Here is a 22,295-nt window from a genome sequence, read left to right as displayed (position 1 = left end):
ATATGAAAAGAATATCTCAGTGTTAAAAAAATGGTTTTAAATTATGTCAAAAATTCTTGTTATACAATAACATCCAGCATACCACAGGCATAATAGCCATGATATGAACCCCTATTTAAAAAATATTTTCAACCCAGTCTTTGGAGATTTTTCCCCATGGAAAATTTCTCCTTATTTACTGCTTTATAATGGGAAAACTATTTTTACAGAAATTTCCTCAGCAACTTTATTAGAGCACATTAATAAAGCATTCTTTATTTACCTATTCCATAAAGCATGAACCATATTGAGCATTCTTGAGGAAACCTATATATTGACTTAAAATTGTTTTTCTCTTAACAGTTTTCCTAGCTAATTTATGCCAATAAAAATTCCACCCATGTTTTAATTGTTGATGTAAACAAATGGAATAATCCTAAGTAAACTGAATATATAATATACATATACATGTATATAAAAATATATACATACATACATATATATATATATATACCCACACACCCACCAAAAAAACCCCAAACTCCTGGCTACATAAACATAGTCAACCAGTGTCTCTAAACTGTTATACACATTAATGGGTATTTGTAATCTTTTTATTTTACCTAGTAGGATTTTTTTTTCCCTCTTGGGTGATACCATGAATATTTGATCTAAGTAGAATTGTAATTGGAAAATGGAACTCCACAGTAATTATCTCTCTCCCCCCCACCTTTTTCCCATTCTTTTTTCCTTCCTTCCTTCCCCCACTCCCCTCAAACATGCACACACAGTTCTGATGACGTTGATTATCGTGGTTCTACTACAACTCTTTCTCAGGCCCCAACGACATCCTTTACAGTGAGTCAGGTGCATCCATCTTCTTCTTTGCCATGGTTAGGCAGTGGACAAACAAGCACTGGAGCTGGTGTGGTATGTATGCTGTTTAGTAAAAGTGCTATTTTTGAACATAGTTTTCCTTTAAAATAAAATTGTGTTTACTAGTAGCAATATCATTTTAAGAAACTGATGTTTACTATTAGTGTTCAAGAAAATGTATGAGTGTTTTTATTAGTTAGGAGTATAAAATATAATTGCTTCATTTGCAGTTGGATAATAGGAATTTTCTTCCATTCTCCCATTCTATTCTGAAGAATCTGTAGGTTGTTAATTGTAGTACAGTTTTGAAGGGGGAAGACAACTTGATATTAGAGATACTTGAGACTCAGATATGGAGAAAGCATGTAGCTATCCAGGAAAAAGACAAATTGTAAAGGATTGAGAATTAGTGGATTTGGTTATAGGTCTATAGATCTCTAGAAGATCAGTAATGTTCAATTAAAAATGTTCAAAAATAAAATAAAGAAGGAACAAAAGACATTTATGAAACTTTATCTGAATGGGTAATTCAGCATTTTAAAACAATAACAGATTTTTTACCCTATCTGAATTTACTGTCTCTTCTTTTACTGTTCTTTACTCTTGGGGAATCTTTGTCAATGAAGGGCAAGGCTAGCTTGCTGACTGTTCTCACTGCTGTCCCCTGGGGATTTCCTGTGACTATTTTTTGCATTAGAAAAGTTAGAATGATCCCCTTGCAGTTTAGCATTGGGTTAGTTAAAGCAAAATGCCAACAACAGTCTGGTGGCTACTTTTAAAGCAGGGAGTTTTATTTTTAACATTTTATGAGACTAAAGATTAAATTTGTAAAAATGAACTCTATCACTTGAGATCTGATACTAGTTTCCATGTAAAATGTCTACTTGAAATTCGAGTACCTCTTTTGATATGATATAGTAAATAGGAAGTATCCTATCGTGAAAAGAGTCAAGGATTTAGTATCCTCCCCCTCAAAATACAACTCCCAGATCCAGCTCCAAGTTCTTGTTATATACCATTAACTAGTTATATAGTCTTTGTGAATCACTTAACTTTTCTTTGGCTTTTTAACCAATCAGATGGGGCTAATCTTTCCTATTCTGTTTTTAGAGTACCTCACCAGTTTGTAATGAGAATCAGATCAGGACTAGTATATGTAAAAATGCTGGGAAAACTATTAAATGTCTATGATTTCATTAATTATGCAACAAATTAATAATTATTTAAGGTATCAACTTCTTTTTGACAAATTAACACAAATTATTCTCCAATGTTCTCCCACCACAAATTTAGAGGAAATGGTATTTTATTAAAATTTATAATGTTTATATTACATCATTGTTATAATGTAGGAATATTTTTATGCCTGCTGCAAATATATTTTTTCATTTAATTTCATGTGTAGAAAATGTATTCTTTGGATGGAAGACCTTTTTTTATGTAGAATCTATAGCATACCCTGCTTCCAAGTCCCATTAAGAGATAATCTTCTGCCTATGTCTAAATATATACATTTATGTTAATAGGAGGAATTTGGAGTCAGCTAGATGGGGCAGTGGTGGAGGGATCTATAGAATCAGTGCCCTAGTTGTGATATTTCCCAAATCACACCATTTAGGTAGTTACTTATATTTTTGGCTCAGCCAGGCCTAGCAGGAATGGGTCAAATGATCTTCCCTACTTTTTTCACACTTTACCTACTTAGCTTACTATGATTCTCTGATTCTTTTTTTTAAACCTTAGCTGGGCTAACACCTTTCTTAGGGCTGATACTTCTTTCAGATTATCATGTTCCAGTTATTGTGTGACCATACTGTTAATTAAGTATCAGTATTAATATTAATTCAAAGATAAAGGTCACATTGTTTGCAAAGTTGCCACTTAGGACTCCTCAAGAGCCATTTAACACATTGCCATTACTGATGCTTAATGATTGTTTTAAAATTGAGGAATAATTGTATAGTTAAACCGGTCCACTAAATCCATCATTAATCTTGTTTATAATCACAAAGTCATTAATGAAACGAAAGAATATTACCATATGTTGTTTATTCTTAGTAAAGTTTACTTAGTAATATTTACTGTAAGAAGATGATTCTTGAGCAGTCTTTCATGAAGGAGAATCATAACACAGTATGAAAGCCTCATGTGAGTGAAGACTTATACCATTTATGACTTTCTTTATTAAAAACAAAACAAACCCGAATTTGTTGACAGTATATCAATTGTGAGGTTACATATTGAGATAGAGCTATCAGGGGTGATTTGACTTGGAAAAATTTCTAAGCCTTTTACTTGGTATATATGTCCTGGAAGAAAGAAAACCAATACAGTTAAGGAAAAAACTTTTCAGGGAGACTGATCATTGTCTTCAGATACTTAGGCACTAGTAGGATCCCTTTTACCAGAAGTATTCACATACAGGCAAAATATTGTAGAGGAGATGCCTGTTTTGAGTAGAAAGTCATTGAACCTAATTGACTTCTAAGTCTTGAAATTCCATGATTCAAGTAACCTTCTCTTTCTCCTCCTTTAGTGTGTAGGTAGCAGTTGGAGTGAAAGGGAAAGATGTTTTTAAAGCTAACAAGTTAGGCAGAGGCTGTGAATCTGATGTAGATTTGCCTGTTAAACTCAAGGGCTTCACTGCTTATTCAGGCCAACCCAGCAGTAGACCCTAGGAATTGAATGGCTTTGAAGCCACATGAAAGCAGTGTCTTTAAATTGTGTGGGTTAAAGGGATGAAGTAGGAGTATAAATCACATGTTAGCTAATACTTTTTGTACCCAGGTTATTTCTATACTGTAGAAGCACATCTCCCAAGATTAAAATTTGTTGAGAAGTTGGGCTCTTTTTATGAGGAGCATGAATCAAATTCATTTCTTTAATATGTTTCCTTTATAGCTTATGAAAAGAAATCTTCATAATGTTAAGAGAATGACTTCACATCCTGTTCATCAGTACTGTAAGTTTCTTATTTATCATCTAGACAATATAAATAAAAATGTCTTCTTCATATTGACAAAGACAGAATAGAAGATCTTTGCTGTACTCCTAAATTCTAGATCCAAATCAGAAGATGTGGGCTCACAGGGCCTTGCTTCACCAGTTATTAGCAGTTGGTCCTTGGACAAATCTTATGATGATATTTGTGAACTATTGTTGCACCATTTATAAAGGAGGGATGGATTATCTATTTGGGAATTGCAAACTGTAAAGCACCATATGAATACTAGCTATCATATTGAAAATACCTTTGATTTCATCATTAGTGATTTTCTTCTCTGTGTTTTAGATCTGACAGGAGCTCAGGATGGCAGCGTACGAATGTTTGAATGGTCTCGTCCACAGCAGCTGGTGTGCTTCCGTCAAGCAGGCAATGCAAGAGTTACCAGGATGTATTTCAATTCACAAGGGAACAAGGTCAGTCTTGGTGATGAATGCTAAATCTGCCTAAAAATTGTATTCAGATGGGACTAGATAAGGATCTAATTTGAAAAGGAAGAGTATGGCCTCAAGAAGTCAATTCAGTGTTCTTAATTTACATTGATAAGTATTGATTTAGGGCTTTTAGTTACAGTGGCAAAAATGAATTAATTTCTGCCTTTAGGGAGCTCTCATGTTCCATATATGCTGTTTCTGTAGAGCTGTATGTAAATCCATGATATTTGATGCAGGTTTTTAATTAGGTAATCTTTTTATTTAAAAAAAAAACACCTCTACTCCTGAGCAAAGTGGTGGGTAATATTACTGTCTACTTTAGTGAGTCTACTCTTGTGATCAAACTTTTGAAAGTGACCTTAATCTCAAGTTCCAGTTGACTCAAAATGGAGGGATAATTTATAATGGGTGAGGAAAAGTGGTTGGGAGTGATAGAGACATACTATGCTCAACTATTTGGGAGAGTAGATGACAGTAAAATTAAATTATGAAGGAAAATATTATTGAAGTTGAATATGTATGTCTTGCTTTCCCCATAAATATTTCAATCAGTGGAATAAAGGATTGGAAAACATAGATCTTTTAATTTTTTATTATTCTTGCAGTGTGGTGTTGCAGATGGAGAAGGTTTTCTAAGCATTTGGCAAGTAAATCAAACTGCATCCAATCCCAAACCTTATCTGGTAAGTTATGTGAAATATACTCACAAGAGGATATTTGGTAAGGCCTTTATAGTGAGAGGAATAACTTGATCCAGGAGACATGGAGCTAGCTAGAGATGTCACTTTGAAACTTTGTCCTGGATTTATTACCTGGTTATGTCTATTGACCTCTTTTTTTTTTTTAAAGCTTGAGAGGTGACTATTAATAATTAAATTAGGTCAGTGGCTTTATTTTGTGTCCTCCTGTCTTGTTCTTGATTCTGCACTAGCTCACATATTCCTTAAATTCTTTGAGCCTTACTAAGATCATACAAAAACTCTACTTCACAGAGTTATTGGGGAAAAAAAAATTTATTAACCTTAAAATGCTAGATCTTTCTTTAAAATTGCCTTTTAAAGTTATAATGTACTTTTAATTGAAAGCTGTTTTCATAATCATCAAATAATTGAACCAGGCATTCACTGAGATTCCTTCCTCAGTTAATAAACTTTTGTTCATGCTTATCTGTATTAGAAAGCTTTGGTTTCCTACTTATGATCATATAATTATGTAGAAATTTATTTCTGTTTTCCATATTGAGTCCATGTAGATGGGGATTATAGAATCTCAGAGCTCAAAGGGAAGCTCTGAAGTGATATGGGTTGATCAGGACCAGAACAGGAGTCCCATTTGCAACAGTCTGACTAGTAGTCACTTAGCCTCTAGTTAATATTTTGTTCTCTCTTACTAACAGACTTCCTGACCTGTGCCCATTGTCCATATTACCTCATCATTCCATTTTCCTTCTTTAACCTTCTGGAATCCGTTTATCTTTTGCTCCTCCCATTTTATGGAAATGGTTTTGTCCAAGTTCATCAGAAACCTTTTCAATCCAAGTACCTCAGTCTTCTGTCTTCTGGGTTTCTGCTGCACTGAAAAGTCTTTTCCCTGGCTCCTTAAGATTCTGTCCCTTTCCTTTTAGCTACATTATACTGATCTTGGCTCCTTTCCACTCTATTACTTGGTTGACTCCAGATTTCTGTAACATGTATGAATTTAACCTTTTATTGATTGATATTTGTTATATGATAATTTACTAATTTCTTGATAAATCATCAAAAGTAGGAAGCTAATTCTTATCATTTGATATGTACGCTTTTTTCCCTCATTGTTTGCTGAACATCTCTAGAAAAATTGAAAGACTCTTTATTTGAAATGGAGATTAAGTCTTTAGGGCTCCAAAAGGTCAAATTAGAAACTATGAGTAGAGATTACAGGAGGCAGATTTTGATTTAAGCTAAAGAACAGACCTCCTTGATTCTTTTACTCACTCTGTAACCATACTCTCTCTATTTCCCTTCTTTCTGTTAAACTTTTAAAAATCGTCTAACCTTAATATGTCTGCTTCTTCACTGTTCTGGCTTTTCCCCCACTATCCACACTTTTGAAAGTAGTCTCTGAGGTCAGTAATGACACCGAATCTTTAAATCTAACCTCCCATATTCAGTCCTCATCCTTTTCAACTTTCTGCAGTTTTTGACACTGTTGATTGCCCCCTTCAAATAGGCATTCTCTTTCCTTGGTTTTAAAGACACCACCTTCCCCTTATTCTTCTTCTACATCCTTAAATGCTTTTTTGCTGTCTTTTTTCTTTACTGATCTATTATGTTCCCTGAAATGTTAATGTAAATGTATTCCAAAGGTTTGTTTTTAGCCTTCTTTTCTCTGTAGATGCTTGCCATTAGTTACACCCATGGCTTTAAATAAGCATTTCTGTGCAGGTGATAAAATCCCAATTTCTTTCTCAAGTCTTCTGACTGACTCTTTCTCTCTGTGTGCCATTTTTGAAACCCTGGAATTATTTGATCTTTTCCTTTAGTTATATTTCATATTTGGTTTCTTGCTTGTTGATTCAGTCTCTAACATGTCTCAGCATGAATCCCTGTTATACTCTCATTACCCATTACAGCCTCTCATTGCCACTGTTATGGTAATATTTCAATAGTCTCCAAATAGATCTCTCCATTTTCATACTATTTTGAAATTAATCTTTTTAAAAGTACATAGATTTAATCATGTCACTCTTCTGTTAAAAAAAAAAAAAACAAACCCAGTTTTAATCTTTAATCCCTTTTACCTTTCAAGTTTAAACTCTTCTCTTTCTAATCTTATCTCCCTTCCTTTTCCTTCCCTCCAGTCTCTGTTTATGTCTCTCTTATCCATATGAAATGACTGTTTAACTTCACTGAAACTTTTCCTTGATGCCCCCTCTTTCCCCTATGGAACTTCACATCACATTACCTTTTATTTAAAAACTCTTTTAATGCCTTACTCTCAATTCTGTTGATGTCTTTATCTCCTTCCTAAATGATAGACTTCACGAAGGTATAGATTATGCTTTATGTCACTGCCTAGCACACATGATTCTGTAAAGCATTGAATTCTCTGTCATGATAAGTATTCAAAGGCTATTTGATGTATTGTATCTAGGATATGCTGCAACATATTTAACATATATAGTACTGCTTGCCATCTTGGGGGGGGGGGAGGGAGAGAGGGGAAAAAACGAAACATAAGTGATTGCAAGGGATAATGATGTGTAAAAATTATCCTGACATGGATTCTGTCAATACAAAGTTATTATTAAATAAAATTAAATTTAAAAAAAAAAAAAAGGCTATTTGATCATGTGTCAAGGATATTACAGACATTGAACAGGAGATAGTCTCTTAAGATATTTGTAAGCTCCCTTATTGGTGCTAAGATTTAAGGATTCTTTAAGGCCTTTAAGCCTTCTGAGGCATTAGAAATCATAAAAATGGCTAAATAGGACATGTCCTGTCCATCCTTGAGGACTAGACAGGGAAGTATCAAGTGCTTACAATTGATCTTAGTTGACAGTGATAGTTTAAGAAAATGTTTTTTGAACTGGAATTTTCACCCAGAATCTTACTAAAATAATACTAAATGGCCAAACCATGCTAACCATAGAAATAATTAGTGATACTTGGCATTCTCTTAAAACATTTACATTTCAAGCAATCATATTTTGATTTAAGCATGTGAAAAGAGAGAAAGAGTGTACTAGTTATTGTTTTCGTAGTGTGTGACATTGGACTGGTGTAATCCCCTAGCATGCCCTAAAGTTTTACATGTTTATTAATCTTTTTTAGGTACCATATTAATTGCACATTTTTCAAATACTGTGAGATGTCTTTAAGTTACTTCCTGTTTTCTGAAATAATGATTTTAGAAAAGATATAGTCATTGTGCTTGGTATATCACTAGTAGAATGTATACATATTTTGTTTTAAAGAATTTTGATAGTGACATTTTGGATGTGTGGCTAAGACAGAGCATACTTTGTTTTCTGTAGAGTTGGCAGTGCCATGGCAAAACCACAAGTGACTTTGCATTTATTACCTCTTCAAGTCTAGTTGCCACATCTGGACAGTCCAATGATGGCAGGTATGTTGGTCAGTTGTCCCACATTTTCCTTTCCCACCTTCCCTCATTCAAAAAACACAGCAGGAAGTGAAGTTTAGTAAAAAGAAGTTCTTGTCAAAAAGTAAACATGGTAATTATCTTTCTTTCTTAATGGCAGTGTGATATAGGTTCTTGGAATTAGGCAGACTTGGGCTCAAGTTTTGCCTCTCACACCTACCTTTCAGTACCATGGACAACTTTCTGAGCCTGAAGGTTACAGATGAATTAGTTGATAGTCAGTGAGGAGCTTTCCCTCTACTAAAGAACTAATCCACAAAAAAGCAAAACTTGTCTTACAGTAAAAATAGTTGCCTCTTGTGAAAAGTCTCATTACAAAGATGTTTACAAGTGTAAGAAAAAAAAAGGCCTATCAACAAAGTTTTTCAGATTTTATTTGCTGCTGTTAATACTTTAGCATTATTATGATAATTACAATGGTTGACCTACCCTCTATATACTGTATACACAGATGTAAGTACAAGTCAACAGTTTGAATATTTAACTGAAAACTTTTATTAACAAGAGAACACATTTTAAGACAGCATATGCCCATAATGATGCTTATGTCTCTTTTTGTTTGTTTTTTTAAGAAATGTATGTCTTTGGGATACCCTGATATCACCTGCAAACAGTCTCATTCATGGTAAGTGAATTAGGATTTGAACTTTAATGATATACAAAAAAGTATTTTCCTCCTTTGAATTTTGTAAAGTAAAATTACTGCCTTGCTGTGTTTCATAGATATTGCCCTAGAAAATCAAACTGCCTAAAATGAAGTATTCCAGTTTTGTGCTCCTCAAAAAGTGTAGAAAAGTAGACCTTTAAATAGATTAAGAATTAGTATGCAGTAGTAGAAAGAGTAGTGGACTTGGAGGTTGGAGTTCTGATTTGAAATCCTAAGTCAAACATAATTCTCAAGAGATATGAGAAAAGAATCAGGCCTCACTTTGTTCCCTTGGGAAAAAAAGAAACGAAAAAGACACAACTTTGCCAAAATATTGTTATGAGAAAAGCTTTTTTTTTTTTTAACTTAAAGCCAAATGAATTAAATTGTTTATCATTATTAGGTACTTTTTAGTTGATGGAATAGAGAATTATATGTGGAATGATGTGAACCCACATTTTAGTCAATGGTTTTAACAGATAATAATGCTTTTGTGATTTTCAAAAAAATTGTTTTTTATTTGTCATAAACTTACTGTTAGAAGTGGCAGCCAATAAAAAAGAAAAAAATTGAATATCTATGATAATTTCATATCCATGATCTCATGTTTACTTTCTGATTTAATGTTGATTTTGATCTTTGTTCATTTAATTGATGGTTTGTTAGTACAGATGGCTGATTCAGAAATTATTCAGACATCAGTAACTTGTCATTTCTCATTTGTTAAGAATTATATTTAATTTCATTTTTGTGGTATTTTGTGTCTTTCATTTCTACAGTCTTCCAACTTTCTTATTGGAAAAAAAATTCATGAACAGAATGGAATAGATAATAGAATAAAAGAAGTGTGAGACTTCTCTGTAGTCTTATAAGATTTCAATTTTTAATTATTTTTTCTTTTTTAGTTCTAAATCATATTTTCCAGCATATTTTTGCTGTATTCATGTATGTTTACTTTTATATTATATTCACCAGCTATTTAATTGCAAACTAACTTAGTTTACAAGTGTTTGTGCGTGAGATATAATCTCGGTGATTTTTTTTTTGCCTATACTCCTTATATGCATTGTAAAGAAAAAAGACCTAGTGTCCCATGAATTTAGGTTTCTTGTTGCCTTTAGGTAAGTGATAGATGCCAATTCTTTCAATTCCATTATTTGATCCTGCAAGGAGAACCTTTCTTTTGTTGCAATTTATATTTTACAATTTCATTTATAATGATGGATTATCTTGTCTCCTGCCCCTCATCTGCAGAAGGTGAAATGGGTGATTTGCCCATGATATGACTTTAATTGTTGATCTCATCAGCTCCTATGAATTTAATTATTATATTTATGCTGATAATTTTCAAATCATATTTAATTTTCCTGTCCCAGTATTTCTACTGACTGAATATCACATCTCCAAATGCCTTTTAGACATTTTGAATTGAATTTCCAGAAGACATCTTAAACTCAGTTTGTCTAAAATAGAACATGAGTTCTTTCCCTCTTAACCTTACCCCCTCATACCTTCCTTATCATTGTAGATGGTAACATTGTGATTCCAGTCCCTCAGGCTCTTTACCTAGGAGTTGTCCTCTTTCACCCTCTATGAATAATATATTGCCAGTGCATATCAATTTGACCTTTTAACATCTTTCCAAAATTTCTCTCTCTGACACTGCCACCATTTCAATGCAGGCCCTCATCACCTCATGCCAGGACTATTGCAGCGATCTGTCAGGGTGGTTGCCTGCCTCAAGTCTCTCCCCACTCCGAACCATTCTCCATTTAACCAGCAAAGTGTTCCTTAAAACACAGATCTGATCATGTCACCCATCCCCCATCACCCCTTCTATCCCTTCTCTTCCTCCCTCCCAATAAACTCCGATGGTTCATCGCTTCAGGAGCAAATACATAATGCTGTGTTTGGCATTCAGAGTGCTTCATAACTTGGCTTATTCCTACCTTTCCAGTCTTCAGTCCAGTGACACAGACCTCTTGGCAGTTCCATGAATAAAACACTTGATTTCTTAATTCTGTTTATCCCCCAATCTACAGCAGTTTCCCTCCTATGTTCTGAATCTTGGCTTTCGTGGCTTCCTTTAAGTCTCTTCTACCTTCTACAGGAAGCCTTCCCTAGTCCCATTTAATTCCAGGGCTTTTCCTTTTAAAATGTTTTCTAATATATCATGTATATAATTTGCTTTGTATATGCTTGTTTACATGCTGCCTCCCATATTAGATTGTAAGCTTCTTTAGCAGGGAGTATGTTTTGCCTTTTTTTTTTTTTTTTTTTTTTTTGGTGTTCTCGGAGAGGTTAGATAGTACCTGACACATAGTAGGTACTTAATACATGTTTATAGAATAAATGAATGATTCTAGGAAAGCCTACTTTCCCTTCCTTCCCCCAAATACCTTATGTCACTAATTGATACTTGAACTTCCATTAGAGCTACATTGTTTTATTTGAACAAAATCATATTAAAATGAATATCTCCCCCTCCCCCCCTTAGATAATAATTTGATAATTTCTACTTCAGGAGGAGTCAGTTCCAGAATCTTAACCTGAAATAAAGATTGGATTTGAAAGAAAATGGGTCTAATTCTGGAAAAGAGGAAAGAATGGAGAAAATGAATTCACACACACAAAAAAAGAAAACTTATTGTTAGAAGATCTATTTTTGGGTCCTTATCCTCTGCTTACTTGCTTTGTGATTATGGGAAGGGAAATTACTTAACTTCTGATATTGTTTCCTCATATATGAAATGAGGATATTAATACTTATTATATCTTATCAATTTATGAGGATTAAATGAGAGAATATAAAGTTCTCATAAAGTGCCTTGTAATTATATTTTGTCAAGGGCTGATCTGGCATTCATATACACATAATTACAATGTTAACACTTGAGAGTATTCTGAGCAGGTTTATCTGAAATGGAGGAACTTTACATTTTCTCCCTTTTTCTTTCTGGAGATGCCAGGGAGTTAAAAATCTGTTTACTTTGACCTGTTTTTTTCTTGCCAGGTATTAATTCATTTTAGATGTGCTACTAAATATTTCTGAAAAAGAGTAGGACTAATGAGTCTTGTTTTGGGACTGGTTCTTTTGAAACTGGCAAGAGGTTATATTGGAGGTGGTAGTTCATAATTGAGAAGACCTTTTTCTCTAGTGTCTTTTCCCCCATTTGTAAAACATTTGCCTCTAAATTTTTCTTCATTGTGTACTTTGGGATTTAAATATCATTTGCTTTTCCTCACATTTCACAGCATCCCATTTTTTCTTCTTTAATTTTTCTTAATTTAAAAGAATAAAAATTTATTTAAAATAGATATGCCTTTGAATTTAAAAAAAAAAAAGATTCAATAGCTTTTGTGAACCATCAATAAAAATTGTTTAGATTTGCCACAGTAGAAATATTCATGTCTGGAACATTTGTTTACATCCCTCAGGTTTCACCTGCCATGAGCATGGTGCCACAGTACTTCAGTATGCACCTAAGCAGCAACTTTTAATCTCTGGAGGCAGGAAAGGATGGGTCTGTATATTTGATATTCGACAGAGACAAATAATTCATACGTTCCAGGCCCATGACTCGGCTATTAAGGCCATGGCTCTGGACCCTTGTGAGGAATATTTTACTACAGGATCAGCAGAGGGGAACATCAAGGTAATTCCATATGGTTCAAGTTCATTGTAAAAATCAAAGGAAATAATTTATGGGAAGTGTTTTGTAAACCTGAAAGTGATCTATATCTATATCTATACCTATAATTGTGAATTAATATTGATAATTTTGAAAACAGAGATTATTGAATTATGTACTAATATTCAGTCTGGGGAAAAACTTGATGTTTTCAAAATGTGGTGATTTAATTCAGAAAATACTAGTTTGTGACCATATGTTTAAAATGTTTAATTTGCAAAATTAGTTTCCATTAGATTATTCTTGGTGATATTGGCAAGTATGCCTCTTAACTGTTTTCCACAGGTTAGTCATCTTTAAAAGATACTTAAATGTTTATTTGGAAGCAGTATGACTGATTTCACTTGTTAAATATATTTGTTATTTCCCGACTAATTTGTAGAGTTAGTACAACATACCAATTATTTGTGGGCAGATTTTCCTAAAGAACTCTTTCAGTAGAGGTTTGAGAAGGAAGCCCAGGATCAGAAGTTGCCTGATATTTAGTGGGATTCTCATTCCACTTGGGCCTGCTGATACTTGTAGACTAGTTTTGGCCCTAAGCAAAACTTATATATATGTTGCCCTTCACTTACAAAGCCTTTTACCTCTGTTCTTGCTGCTAGTGCCAATTCTCCCCTTCGTGCCCCATCTCTTTCCTGAGTCCCTTACCACTTGTTTTCCTTCTCCCTGCCTTAGCTGACCTCGTTAGACTTTCCCTTTGGCCTGCTTAATTCTCAGAGGGCCCTAACCTGTTATGTGGGATCTCTCTTCTTTCCCATTGCTCATCTCAGGACAGGAATTTCCTCACTGAAAAGACTGCATGGTCCTGATCCTGGCAACTCAGAAGAGGAGTGACCTTCACACTTAATCCTGTCCTCACACACAGCTCCCACACACTGTTAGCTTATAATAAATATGCATCGATTGATTCTATTCTTTCTGAAATGTTTTCTTTTGCTTATCTGTATCCTCTATTCTCAGAAGAGATAAAATATCTAAGGATTAATCAAGTGGGCAGATCTTTGATTTGGAAAAAAAAACACATTTATGTGTAAATTTAAATGTGAATGAGAGAGATATTAAGCTTCTTCAGGTTATGCTTTGAGGCTTCTGAGGGATGATGTAGATGGTGCTGTTGCCCAGTAAAGCTTTTGGGGAATGAGGCTATTATTGTTAGAGAGGCTACCCTGAGTGGCATGGTGGAAATTTAATTGGAAAAGTTGGGAAAATGGATAAGGGAACCTTGATTGGCACAACATTGATGATTGTCTATCTGCATTTTTTCATTTCTGAATTAAGTTTAATTCTTTATAATCAGGTTTCTTCAACTGACTTTATAATATTCTCTTTTCAAATAGGTGTGGAGATTGACAGGCCATGGCTTAATTCATTCATTTAAAAATGAGCATGCCAAACAATCCATATTCAGAAATATTGGGGCTGGAGTCATGAAGATTGAAATAGTTCCAGGCAATCGACTTTTCTCCTGTGGAGCAGATGGCACACTGAAGATGAGAGTTTTACCCAGTGCTTTTAACATCCCCAATAGCATTTTTGACATTCTGTAAACTTAAGGATTTGGGCATTATTTTTATATATACCTTTCAATTTTTAAAAAGCTGCACTAGTATCCAGTATGAGAACTAATTGTGCTTTCTGAGCTGTTTTTTGACAAATTGAAAACAGTACAAAATACTGCAAATCTTTGTTCACATCGAATTTGATTAAAGCAGCTGACTTATTTTGAGCATTGCCTGCCTCAATAAGCAGGTAGGATGGCTGTGCATGCATTGTATTGTAATGATTTAACGTATTGAAAAATTATACTTAGTATAGTGAAGGGTTAGCATTATTTATGGCATTTAGCAACCTGATTCAGAGAGAAATAGATACTAACAGGCCACAGTAGTGAAGAACACTGGGATAACAAAATAAAATCCTAAAATGTTGATGCTGATTCAGGTTTCTCTTCCAGTTCTTGAAAGCATGCCCGCAATTTTCTTATTTGTAATGAAGGGAAGGATCTTGTTAATGAAGACGTTAGGAGTTCCAGGTCACCAGACTTCCAAAAATATATATATATTTAACTGTGGAACACAGTAAACCCATGTACTGCAGAGAGAGAAAGACCCATCTGTTCTTTTCTGCTGAAATTTTTTTTCCTGTTAGTGTTTCTACTGGGCTAGTACTATAACTTGCACACGAACGCAAACTTAAATGCAATTTTTTCTTTCTAGTTCGTACATTCACATTTTTTTCACTGCTAGATTTTCTATTTAAATACTTGCCTTCACATTAGGAATGTAACATGTGAACATGGAATATTTGTAAGTGAACCAAAACTTGTTTTCTTAGTCCAGTTTAGTACATTTTCTTGTACCCAAGAAAAATTAAAGATACCACTTAAAAATTACATTAAAATCACACCAATGGAGCGTACAATGCCACACTTCAAATGAATGTTGGGCTTTTTTGGGGCCAGTTAACAAATAGATGATATTGGTGATATTATTTATTACCACCATATACTGTATAAACTATGCAGAGTTAAATATTATTTGCTTGTAATATATTTGCAAATGTTGTCATATTTTGATGTAATTCCTTGGTTATGACCAAAAAATGTTCTTGAGATATTGGAACTGGTGTCTATGTATTTAAATGTTAACCAGCAAATTGTCTTATTACGTTAATGAGAATGTCAATGCTTGTTCAGTAATAATAAACTATAATGGCATAACAGCACCTTTCTCCGAAGGCGATGTGAAATACAGACTGTGAAATAAGTATGTAAAAGAAAAATAAATGTTGTTTGTTAAAGTTTCACCTTGGTAAGTTTGTTAAATTCAAGCAGACCAGTTTTACCATCCTTTGCATACAACTGCTTTGAAAATCTGGAACAATTTTTTAGTTTGTTTGAACCTTTAAATGATTAAAGACTGGTCTCATTTGTTTTCTTCTTAATGCTAGTAGGTTTAAATCTGTGAGAAATCTGCTATGTAGATACTGTTTTAGGTGCCTGGCATCAGTGGGAGAACAGTTCAAGCATTTCTAAGAAAATTGAGGAGATTGCTTTATCTGCAAATGACCATGGACTTTTGATCAAAAGTAATCACAGAAATTTACTTCTTGGGTTTAAAAGAAACTGATGTTAGAAGTGGTCAATCCCATCTCTTTTTAATCTCTTGCTTAAAACCTCTGAACCTTGGGGAAATGTGGACTCAATAGAACTTAGAAAAAGGGCAAAAGAAGGAGAAATGGGAATCTTCTTGCATGTTAAGTAGAAAACAGAAACAACAAAATGTTGCAAATAGGTCTTTGACAACTTCAGGAAAGAAGGTATTTGTTACTTTAATATAGCACACTTTATTACCAAAATCCCATCTTTTTTATTCTTAACATTTTTAGAAGAGAGAATTATCACCAATCAATTTAAAAATAAAAGGGAGGAGTAATTTGAATTATCAATTAGATTTTAAAATGTGGCTATGGAATAAGATTTTTATTTTTTAAAATGGGTCCATAGTAACTGGGGAATTTCTACCACTTCTAACAAAGGAATGAAACCACAGCTGACCAAGGAAATCCTGAAAAAAGCTAGTTGACTTTCCAGTTCTATTTTTTTGTTCAATTTTTTCTGCTCTCTACTCTGCTCTAGGAATGATCTTCATCAATTGTGTCAAACTCAAATAGCAACAAATGCCACTTACTTGTCCAAGAGGATTCCTCTCGGCTTATATCAACTTAGAAAACCTTATATTGACAACTATACATGTATAGTCATACAAAACATTTCTCTATTAGCCATATTATAAAGAAAACAAAATTTAAAAAAGTATACTTCAGTCTACATGAAGTTTATCAGTTCTTTCTCTGGAGGTGGATAACATTCTTCCATCGTGGCTCCTTTGGAATTGTTTTGGATGTTTGTTTTTATAAGAACACCTAAATCTTTCAAAGTTGATCACCTTTGTAATATTACTGTTACTGTGTACAGTGTTCTGGTTCTGTGCACTTCATTTTGCATCAGTTCTTATACAATTGTCCTGTTTTTCCTGAAGCTATTCTGCTTGTCATTTCTTATATAATAACCTATCACAGTCATATGCCACAATTAAGGGTATCCCCTTAATATCCAGTTCTTAACTACTATGAAAAGAACTGCTTATGCATATTTTTGTACAAATAGATCTTTTTCCATTTTTTTCCTTCTTTGGGATACAGATTTAGTGCTGTTGTTGGGTTAAAAAGATATGCACATTCTTTTAGGCCTTTGGTTTCTCCAGAATTGTTGGACAACTCCACCAGTAGTGCATTGGTATCCCAATTTTTCCATATCCCTTTGATCCTTTTACATGGTAAATCTTGTGTAACAGATTGTGACTGTAATTTTTGAGTGATTTATTTCTTGCTGCTTGAAGTATTTTCTCTTTGACCTGGCAGCATTGGACTTTGGCTATAATATTCCTGGGAATTTTCATTTTGAGACCTCTTTTAGGTGGTAATTGGTGGATTCCTCCTTTACTTTCTATTTTACTCTCTTGCTTCCATAACATTGAGTCTATTTTTCTTTAGAATATCTTGAAATGTGAGAAGTCTAAACTCTTTCTTTGAGTATGGCTTTCAAGTAGTACAATAATGTGTATTATACCAACAGTACATCAGTGTCTCAATTTTTCCAATCCCCGCCAATATATATCATTTTCCTTTTCTTTCATGTTAGCCAGTCTGATAGGTATGAGATTGTACTCAAGAGTTGTTTTAATTTGCATTTTTTTCATATGGTTGGTGGTAGTTTGCATTTCTTTTGAAAATTGTTCTTATCCTTCAACCACTTGTCTATCTCCTGGGGAATGTCTCTCCTTATGTATTTTTGTTAATTCACTTTACATGTTGGATTTTAGGCTTTTATGAAAAGAAAAATCTATCTTGCTTTTTAAAGATATTAGCTTTATTAATACTTTTTCATTTTAGAATAGGATTAGGGACTAGATTTATAATTTTAATCATTTAAGGAAATGTTTCTGCTAATGAAAATTGGCAACTTAAAAAGTTTTAGAGAACTACCTACAAAGAGATTTCAAATTTGACTGCTTATGGCTTGAATCAAAATAAGCAATATTTGACAATTTTTAAAAATTGAAATACAATGTAGTCTAGAGGGACTTGAAGGCAAGTTAAGTAGACAGAGCCAGGAGAACATTGTACACAATAACAATTAGATTGTGTAATGATCAACTGTGATGGATTTGGCTCTTTTCAATAATGAGGTGAATCAGGGCTATTCCAATAGACTTGTGATGGAAAGTATGATTCACTTCCAGAGAGAAATATGGATATTGAATGTGGATTTTGATGGTTTGCCATAGTATTTTTATCTTTTTGGGGAGTGGTGTGTTTGCCTTTTTTTTTTTTTCCTTGTTTTTTTTTCCCCTTTTGATATGACTTTTTTTTTTTTTTTTTGCACAATATGATCAATATAGAAATATGTTTAGAAGAATTGCACATGTCTAACCTATATCGGATTACTTGTTGGCTTAGGGTATGACAAAGGGTGGAAAAATTTGGAACACAAGATTTTGCAAAGGTGAATGTTGAAAACTATCTTTGCATGTGTTTGGAAAAATAAAATACTATAAAAATAAAAGAAAAAAACATAATGTTATGTGGTTATCGAAGTTGATATGTGCCCATAGTGATCCTTATATATAGATTAATATTTGAGTTTGATACCAGTGGTCTTGATAACTGAGAAATTAAGAGACAGCAAATGTGTGTCAGAGGCAGGATTCAAACACAGAGCTTCCTATCTCTCATTCTTAAGAATTCTCTACTTACATCTAAAAAGAAAATCAAGTTTTCTTCACTTTAAAAAATATTATGCAACTCCTTATATTTAGATTATGTATTGCTTCAGAGTTTATATTAGAGCACAGAACACAAGGTGATGTCAGAAATTTATTTTCAAATAGTTTTCCTGCTTTCCCAGCAGTTCTTATAAAATAGTTGTTTGTGTTCTAGAAAAACAGATTAGGTTACCGATCCTGGAGAGGTTAATAGGACTAGGTCACATAAAATTAGAATTTGAACCCACTTCTTGATTTCAATCAAATTCAGTATTTTTACATGCCTTAGGTAATTCACAGGATTGTGGGTTTAGCTTTGGAAGCTCCCTGAGAGAGAAGATCCAGTCCCCTCATGTTGAAAATGAGTAAAAAGACCTGGAGGTTTTGACTTGCCTAAAGTCACACAGATATGTAAATTGTTCAATCATCTTCACCTCTTGGCACCCCTATGAGCTTTGAATCACAGTCAACTTCAGAAGAGCTGCCATGTCAAAACTCTGCTTGGGAAATAACACTCAAGATTTCAGGGAGAACCTCTTTCTCCAATCTAAGCCTAGACTTGTTCTGGTTTTCCTTATGGGGATAGCTTGTGCCCCTTTAAAGATGAGCCTTTTGGTTTTGGGTCAGGCATTTGTCTGGCCTAAAGTTTGTTTAGGATATCCACTCTTATCTCTTTTATGTCGCTCTAGTTAAGTCTTGGGTCCAAGGGTAAAAGACATTTACATCTAGGATAACGCCCTAAACTTGCGGGCTCAGAGAAGAGATATTCTTCACTGCTTCACAGAAGAGATATTAATAAGTATTTTAACAAGTAAGGAAATGCAATTTTAGAATTGCTAGATGTCATTAAAATAATGAGTAAATGTAGACCAATGAATGAAAGAATAAGCTATCAAGCCTCAATAACTGTGGAATGTTTCTTGTCATCATGGCCAATTTTAAATAGGACTGAATATAGAAGAAAGTTTTCTTAGAATACACCTGTTGGAGAGAATTAAACAAAAAGGAACTCCAAACTATTAAGTGACAATTTTGTTTAAATGAATACCAAGGGGATACTTTCTCACTGATGAGACTAATATCTAAGATATACAGGGAACTAACATATAAGACTAAGTGCCATTTCCTAGTAAGTAGTTAGAGAATGAGCAGTTCTCAAAAATATTGCTAAATTATGAATAACTATATAAAAGATTGTTTCAGATTATCATTCATGGGACAAATGCAAACCAAAGCAGCTCTTGAGTTTCATCTCATACCCAGGAAAAAGACAATGATAACCAAAAAATGGGAATAGTAAATGTTGGAAGGATTTTGGAATTGGTTCAATCATTCTGGAAATTATTTTTGATTAAGTAGTTAAAATGTCTGCGCCATTTGACACAGATATCTTCCTGCTAGACATGTATCCCAGGGAAGTCAGAGATAGCAAAAAGTTTCCATATTTGTTTTTTGCTGTCCTTCATTTTCAAAGATGACCAAAATGACATCACTATGTTAAAATTGACTTAGAGTATGTCTGATTTTGGCTGATCAGACCAATACAAGCTCGGGATGCTCCGCCACAAGTTGGACACATGAACATTGGGGCAGCTTCTCTAATTTTGTCTATTTCATGTTTCCTTTGGGCTAATTCCCGTCTGCTCTGCTCCTAGAGCACAGCACTTTCCCTGATGAGGGCCTGCACGCTGGGTGATCCTGTGCCAGGATCTCCGGCATCACGTAACCAATTCTAAAGTTCTTAAAAGAGGCCTTGAGAGTGTCCTTGTATCACTTTTTCTGACCACCTTGTGATCTCTTTCCCTGTGTGAGTTCTCCATAAAATCATTTTTTTTGGGCAAGTGTACATTTGGCATTTGAATGATGTGCCAGCGCAGTGGAGTTAGGCTCTCTGCAGTAGAGTTCCTATGCACCAAAGCATTGATTATGATGCTGGTTGTGGTGAGAAAGAATTGGAAGTAAAGTAGATGCCTATTGACTGGGGAATAGGTAAACATTCTGATACCTAAAAGTTGTGCAGTCTCCTTAAAAATAATGATTAGAAAGAATTCAAAGAAACATGGGAAATCAGGAATTACTGCAGTGACACTGACTATAAAAAAAAATGGATGGGGGAAAAGTGAAATTGAATATAATGTAATTATAATGATTAATCTTGGTCCCTGAGAATAGACAGACATACTTCCTTCCTGTTATACCGGTGGGAGCTTTCACTGTGGAACATTGCATTTACTGTCAGATTTTCAGTGAGTTGCTTAGTTTTGCTGAACTTTTTTTAAATTAAGGATAAGGGTGAGATGTAGTCAGAAACAAATGAATGCATATAAGGACAAAAAATATCACCAAAACCTTAAGTGAACACATTGTTAATGATCAAAGTTCAAGTCCAGGACTTGAGATGGAGCAGCTTTGATGAGCTACTTTTACTGGATCAGTAAGAAGTGTTCTGAATCCAGTAAAGAAGGGAAGCAAATACCACTGTACTCCTTTCTCCTTTGCTCTGTCTTAAATCTTTTTAGATAATCAGTTGACATGCTTTCATGGAACACCTTCCTGTATAGACTGTTAAGTTCTAAAGATACAGAAAAAGGAAAAAAGAATCTATTCCCAAAGAGCTCCTAATTAATGAGGGAGATGGTGTGTTTCAGTGGGGTGTCAGAAAGTTGTTTTATTTAGGTGCTTGCAGGAATATTTTGGAAGCTTCATGGAAGCATATACACTTAGGAAATGACAAATTTTTTGTTGATTGTGTAACCTAAGAAAGTGATGGCTCCTGTTCAGTCATGCTCTGCCCTTCATGAATTCATTTGGGATTTTCTTGGCAGAGATATAGGCTTGTTATTTCCTTCTCCAGCTCATTTTATAGATGAGGAAACGGGGCAAACGGGGTTAAGTGATTTATCCAGGGTCACACAGCTACTAAGTCTCTAAAGTTAGATTTGATCTCACAAAGATAAGCCGTCCTAAATCCAGGTCTGGTACTCAATCCACTGGGCCATCTAGCCATTCCTGGAAAGTGATAGAGAAAATGTTAATAATACAGATTAAATTTAGAAGTGTATTGTGAGCACTTTTTTCCTCTGGAGAATTGGTTATTAAATATTTACCAACACAACCCTGAGTTGGGATATTTGTATAGGAAGATATTGAGAAGACTTAAAAAGATAATTATTGTTTATTGCTGTACCTATCAAAAAGGTGTATTATCAAATATTTTCTTAAATATGGTTAAATATTGATTCAGTAAATGTTTATATAGTTCCTATCATGCATAGAGTATTATGCTAAATTTTATAAGGAATATAAATATGAGTAAGACATGATCACAAGAAACTTAGCATAAACTAGATGAGTTTATAAGATCTTATTGTACAAGATTATTTGATCTAAACAATTTACTGTAATTGGATTGACAAAACATTGTTTTTAAGAATTCCAGAGACATGAAAATAATTATGTAGAATTATTCTTTGTAAAGGTATTTGCTACAACACAACGAGCCTTGTCAAACACTTTAAACGTAACAGAGAAAGAGGTACCTATATAATCAATTAATTTCTTATAATTGTTAACATGTGAGCTAATTCTGTTAAGAGGCCAGAGATTTTGAATGTTATATTTTCAATTTATATAGGCACCATTTAAGATCCTCCATTGATTGAACTGAATATATGCCAAATAGATAACAGG

The 22,295-nt window shown here is 33.9% G+C and overlaps 1 protein-coding gene across 2 annotated transcripts in view; it reads left to right on the top strand.

Moving 5' to 3' along the window:
* DMXL2 (Dmx like 2) overlaps positions 1 to 15,585 on the top strand; it is a 154,817-nt gene extending 139,232 nt beyond the window's left edge. For both annotated transcript variants that reach the window (XM_051980656.1, XM_051980658.1), the window contains 8 exons: positions 771 to 909; positions 3,757 to 3,817; positions 4,148 to 4,275; positions 4,899 to 4,976; positions 8,312 to 8,403; positions 9,012 to 9,064; positions 12,524 to 12,741; positions 14,118 to 15,585. In XM_051980656.1, coding sequence (XP_051836616.1) covers positions 771 to 909; positions 3,757 to 3,817; positions 4,148 to 4,275; positions 4,899 to 4,976; positions 8,312 to 8,403; positions 9,012 to 9,064; positions 12,524 to 12,741; positions 14,118 to 14,327 — 979 coding nt within the window. In that variant the 3' untranslated portion in view covers positions 14,328 to 15,585. The remainder of the gene's footprint in view (positions 1 to 770; positions 910 to 3,756; positions 3,818 to 4,147; positions 4,276 to 4,898; positions 4,977 to 8,311; positions 8,404 to 9,011; positions 9,065 to 12,523; positions 12,742 to 14,117) is intronic.
* The last annotated feature ends 6,710 nt before the right edge of the window (positions 15,586 to 22,295 follow it).

This window comes from Antechinus flavipes, chromosome 2 (assembly GCF_016432865.1).
Source record: "Antechinus flavipes isolate AdamAnt ecotype Samford, QLD, Australia chromosome 2, AdamAnt_v2, whole genome shotgun sequence".
In the NCBI taxonomy this organism is placed as follows: Eukaryota; Metazoa; Chordata; class Mammalia; order Dasyuromorphia; family Dasyuridae; genus Antechinus; species Antechinus flavipes.
Note: the sequence above shows the minus strand (reverse complement) of the source record. Positions and strands in the feature narration are given on the sequence as shown.